At 36.3% G+C, this 6,089-nt stretch overlaps 1 protein-coding gene across 1 annotated transcript; it reads right to left on the minus strand.

Annotated features, from left to right (window-relative positions):
• Window positions 1-3,609: 3,609 nt before the first annotated feature.
• Window positions 3,610-5,819, minus strand: LOC112514890 (protein DETOXIFICATION 48-like). The gene is made up of 2 exons (XM_025121521.1): window positions 5,691-5,819; window positions 3,610-5,362 (listed from the first exon to the last, which is right to left on the minus strand). Exons 1-2 carry the CDS (start codon window positions 5,817-5,819, stop codon window positions 3,815-3,817), a joined length of 1,677 nt encoding a protein of 558 aa, XP_024977289.1. The 3' UTR covers window positions 3,610-3,814.
• Window positions 5,820-6,089: the final 270 nt, after the last annotated feature.

Consider the following 6,089-nt stretch of genomic DNA (forward strand, 5'->3'; position numbering starts at 1 on the left):
TAAATTCAATTTTATTCTAGAGTTAACTTCATTTTAACTTATTATTGATATAGTTTCATTTCTAAATTCAAGTCTGAAGAGTCATTCTTCAGAGTTATTCTTCAGAGTTATTTCAATAGTACAAGTCTAAAGTCATTCTTCAGAGTTTTATTTCAGAGTTATTTCAAGAGTACAAGTCTGAAGTCATTCTTTAAAGTTATTTCAAAAGTACAAGTTGGAAGAGTCATTTTAAAGAGTTAGCTCGCCCGAACTCTGAAGTCTGCCTTTTCAGACTTAGTTCACCAGAACTATAAAGTCTGAACTCTAAAGTCTTCTTTTTCAGACTTAGAAGTTTGAACTCTGAAATCTTCTTTTTCAGACATAGAAGTCTGAACTCTTCACTCTTTTTTTAGACTTAGAAAAAGAAGTCTAAAGTCTTCTTTTTCAAACTTAGAAGTCTGAACTCTGAAGTCTTCTACAAGTCTGAAGAGTCATTCTTTAGAGTTAGCTCACCCGAATTCTAAAGTCTTCTTTTTCAGACTTAGCTTACCCAAACTCTGAAGTCTTTTTTTTCAGACTTAGAAGTCTGAACTCTGATTTAGTGGTATTTATTTTATATTTCAGAGTTATTCAAGAGTACAAGTTTGAAGAGTCATTCTTCAGAGTTTTACTTCAGAGTTGTGTCTAGAATACAAGTCTGAAGAGTCATTCTTCAGAGTTAGCTCATCCGAACTCTGAAGTCTTCTTTTCCAGAGTGAGCACTATGCAGAGCCTCTGCATAGTGCATGCAGAGCTTCTAGCTTTCCTATACAGATCTCTGAAGTCTAAACAGTTTTACTTCAGAGTTATTTCAAGTGTACAAGTCTGAAGTCATTCTTCAGAGTTATTTCAAGAGTACAAGCCTAAAGAGTCATTCTAAATTTACTTCTAAGTTTAAATTCAATTTAATGATATAGTTTCATTTTTAAATTTAATTTTATTCTAGGGTTAACTTCATTTTAACTCATTATTGATATAGTTTCATTTCTAAATTCAAGTCTGAAGAGTCATTTTTTAGAGTTATACTTCAGAGTTATTTCAAGAGTACAAGTCTGAAGTAGCATCGTACTTTCGATAATCATTCATATATGTTAGAGAAGTTTCTTGACATGATTTAATTTTTTTAAGTTATTCCGTGTAATACACGGGATCAAACCTAGTAGTTATACATACATACATATATATATATATACATATATATATATATAAAGGGATCTAGACCTTTGATCATTTTTAATCTCATTCCACCCTATGAATTAGAGGTGGTCAAATGGGCCCGGCTTGGTCCGTAACCGCCGGAGGACCGGAACCGGGACCGGATAGGGACCGGAACCAACCGGGACCGGTAGGGACCGGTTAAGGGACCGCCGGTTATGATCCGGTTAGGGTTTTTGACGTTTTTTGGGACCGAAACCGGTTAAGACCGGGACCGGTTATGTAACCGGTTATAGGACCGGCCCTGCCCGGCCCGGTCAACGAAAGTCAACGAAACGTATATATATAATAAAACGTATTTTTATTGTGTATTTTTAAACGTATTTATAACAAAACGCATTTATAAATGTATATATATATATATATATATAACAAAACGTATTTATAATAAAACATATTAAAAATATCATATTACAAACATATTAAAAATTTATTAATAACCAAAAATTTGAAATAAAAAATAAAAAAAAAATTTAATAGGACCGGCCGGAACCGGTTATGGGACCGGAACCGGGACCACGACCGGTTATGGCGGGACCGGTTTTCGCCGGTTTTTGTCTTGGTTAGGACCGGTTAAGGTCCGGCCCGGGACCGGATTTTGGCCATCTCTACTATGAATTGCGTTTATTACTGGAATTGATCTGGTGCATCTCGGTGCAATGCATTAATGTTGATCTTCATAGAGGATTGATCAAAGGGTGGAGATTCATTATTTACCCATTTCATTATAATTTACATTTTCACTAGAACCCAACCCTATACACAAACACACACATACATATATAGGGAGAGTTTTATTTGAGAAGTGGTAAGTATTTAAGAAGTAAAGAAGTGACCTTACCCCTTTATACGGTCAATATTAGTCAAGAATTGTGAATTTGATTCGTCAAAGATTGCGGTTATGACTGGTCAAGCAAAAAATAGAGGGGTAGTTTCGTAACTTCTGCAAATAGGCAGCAAACAAGTGCATATGTGAATCAGTTAATTAGTTCATATGTGAATCATATGGGTTTATATGTGAATCAGTTAATTAGTTCATATGTGAATCACACGAGTTCATATGTGAATTAGTTAATTAGTTCATATGTGAATCACACGAGTTCATATGTGAATTAGTTAAATAGTTCATATGTGAATCACACGGGTTCACATGTGCACTTGTTTTGCCGCCTATTTGTAAAAGTTACGAAAATGACCCCTCTAATTTCAGCATACCATGCAAGGAATTATCTGGTGGTTCACAGTCAAAGCCATAAATTTTCGTCAGATGAAAGGCTAGGATCACTTCTCCACTTCCACTTCCCAGATCTATTGTTATATATATATATATATATATATATACACACACACACACACAGATAGGGAGAATTCAAATGAGAATCACTAAATATATGAGAAATAGAGAAGTGATCCTAACCCTTAGATGAAATGATTAACAGAAAGTGTCGGCGATATACAATCAATACACCCTCATCATCAATGACAGCAACGAAGTCTGGCCAATGATATATGATCTCGATCCACTAACTGTTCTAACAATCAAATTTGGTTTTATGGCAATTCTATCATTGATTCTTTCTCGATCATATATCACAATTCTAGGTTATCAAAGTTATCAAATTTCTTAATTCTTTCTCGACCAAATCTCGAATTTTTTCAATATTAATCTAATCCAGAAAGCGATTTTGAGCAAGATGTCAATTTTAGTCCTAAAACTATAATGCTATATGTGAATCTAATATTAATTTTGTGGATCAATTAAATAGTTCATATGTGAATCGTTGGGGTTCATATATACACATAACAATGAAAACAATTGCTATCATATAAGAATCTATGATTTCATATGTGAATTAGTTTCATATGAATCACACGGGTTCACAACATGCACATACAGTTCATGTGTGAATCAATTAAATAATTCATATATGAATCATATAGGTTCACATATACACATATAGTTTATATATGAATCATGCAGGTTCATATATGCCCATACAGTTCATATGTGAACCCATATCAGTTCATATGTGAATCATATGGGTTCACATATTCATTTGTTTGCCGCATATTTATAAAAATTATAAAATTACCGTTTTATCTTCAGCATAATTGTTATCATGCGACTAAATTACTAAATTATCTGATGTTGCACAATCAACCCTCAAATCTTGACCGTTAATTTTTAGTAGAAGGGTTAGGATGACTTGTCTACTTTTCATATATTTGATGCTTCTCAAATGAACCCATGAATATATATATGTAGGACTGTAACGAAATGATTACTATAAAAAAGTTGAGAAACGTGAAAACCAATCTAAGTCATGAAGTATATAATGCTTTATGTAAATGTTACCTTTTTATTATATTCTTTAATGCATATATGTATGCAGCTCAGCCATTTTACAACTGCATGATCTTTTAGGGTAAAAGAAGGCATCAGAATCAAGAACAATTAAGACACAGAAAAAGGAAAAAGATTTAAAAACATACAACAACTACTCCCTAATTACTTCTCAGTGTCAAATACAATCAGTGGGGAAACAAAAGAATGAGAAAATATTGAAGTTTTGGGTATCAACTAATAATGCATAATCAGTGGATCTGTTTCAGCTGAACAAGTTTCGGGTAACTTCTTCATCAGGATCAGATCAACCTCATTTTCAGCTTTACATACTTTGATTTCTTCAAGATTATAAGCTTCCATGGCTGGATTCTTGTTTGCAGTCGATAATGAAGGTTTAGAAGGAGATTTACAAGTTGTTGAAGATGAAGATGAAGATGATGGTGATTTTGTTAACTCTTTGGCTCTTTCAACTTCAACAACCCAATCTGTTTTACAAAGAACATATAGCATGAGCAAAGCACATGATCCCTGAGCTGCAAGCAACCCTAGCCATAGTCCGGCGAACCCCATTTTCAAGACGAACCCCATGACGATGGCTACCGGCATTCCGACCAAATAAAATGAACCCAAGTTGATATTGGCTCCAATGGTGGGCCTTGCACTGCCTCTCAGCACGCCACAACCGGTGGTTTGAGGGCAGTTGCCGAGCTCGCATAGCCCGACTATCGGCAATGCGACTGAAGTGAGATCAAGAATGTCGGAATCGTTGGTGAAAAACCGACCCCACTGGTGTCTCATTAATGTTGTGAACACCATTGCAACAATGCCTAAAAAGGCAGCACAGAAAAGGGAAACAATCATCGAAATCCGAGCCTTAGCCGGCCGGTTCGCACCGAGCTCGTTCCCAACCCTAGTCGACACCCCAAGGCTCAATGCCGACGGGAAAACATAGACCAACGAAGTGGTTTGGATTAAAATCCCCATTGAAGCAACGGTTGCTTTAGGGTTTAACAGTAACCCACACAACATTATCATCAACTCATACCACCACCACTCGAGACACACCGAAACACACGTGGGAATCGCAAGTGCCAGCAACGAAGACCAGCCACGGAGACAATCGGCACTTGGTGCCACCCACGAGTCCCTGTAAACCCCCGAGAAGTACACAAACGTGAAAAGAAGAAACAACAGATTAAGATTAGTGAGAACCATTGCAATTGCCACCCCAGCAATCCCCATCTTGAAATACCCAACAAGCAAGAAGTTCAATGGCACATGTAAGACAACCGAAACTGCGGAACAGTAAGTTAAAGGTAGGATGATGTTTTGAGCTCGAAGATAAACACGAAGAGGGTGAAGAAGTGACAGCAAGAAGAGGTCCGGAATGGCGAAAACGATGAAAGTGTGAGCTGCAGATGAGATCTCTTCATCTTGGCCACACCATGACAAGATAGTCTTCATGTTGAACCACATGAAAGAGATTGGGAGACAAGTTGACACAAGTAAAAGGACTGTTCTTTGTAAAGTTATCCCCAGAAGTTTCATTTGTTTGGCGCCATAAGCTTGACCACAAATGGGTTCCATACCCATGGCTAAGCCGGAGATAATGGAGTAACCGGTGATGTTGGCAAAGCCGATGGAGAGAGAGCCACCGGCGAGTTCAAGCTCACCAAGATATCCAAGAAACAGCATGGAGATCATAGCTCTGGAGTATAGTAATAAGCCAGTGACTGCTGTTGGTCCAGAAATCTTCCCAATGGCTTTGATTTCTTCCAATGCCTAAAGACAAAAAACAAACAATTGTTATCAATCAACACCTTTCTCTCAATCGTTATCTTTAAAAAATCCAACTTCCACTACAGATTTTAAAAAGCTAATTTCTTGAATCAACATTCAAACCAAAGACTTGGTTACCAACTGCCTTTAGGCTAACTGATCCGTATTGAATCATCTTTTCTAAACTATATGGTTAAAAAAAATAAAACTTCCACTAAAGATTTTGACAAAGATTCTTTCTTGAATCAACATTCACACACTATTAACCAACGTGCTTTTGGAAATCAAATGATTATATATGTATATATATATATTGGAAAGATGATGTTACCTCACAAGGGGTTGGCCATGAATGAAGATGATGATCATCATGAATAGATTTAGGGGGGTCGTTGTTATGATGATGGGTATTCTTGGAAATGACAAAATTGGATGGGGAAGATGGTGTTGGATTACACATGGCTCAAAATTCTTGGTGTTAGGGAAAGAGGGAACTAACACAATTATCAAGTTAAAAACTATAATACAATTATATGTATATATATATATATATAGAGAGAGAGAGAGAGAGAAGGGGGGGGGGGAGAGAGAGAGAGAGAGAGTGGACAAACACAAAAACAAGAAAACAAACAAAAAGGAAGAAAGAGAGGGATTGTGGGTTTAGTTGGTAGCAAAGCAAGTACTACTACTTGTAATAGTTTGTGTTTTGTTTTCTTAGTGAAAGAAAGAT

This window comes from Cynara cardunculus (genome assembly GCF_001531365.2).
Source record: "Cynara cardunculus var. scolymus isolate 2C chromosome LG 6, CcrdV1, whole genome shotgun sequence".
NCBI lineage: Eukaryota > Viridiplantae > Streptophyta > Magnoliopsida > Asterales > Asteraceae > Cynara > Cynara cardunculus.

What these genes read in the sequence shown, in the direction of transcription:
- LOC112514890 (XM_025121521.1), bottom strand. Translation starts at nt 5,819, where the DNA reads ATGTGTAATCCAACACCATCTTCCCCATCCAATTTTGTCATTTCCAAG. An exon ending in CATGGCCAACCCCTTGTGAG is followed by an intron (nt 5,363 to 5,690) that starts GTAACATCATCT and finishes TTTTGTCTTTAG; the next exon opens with GCATTGGAAGAAATCAAAGC.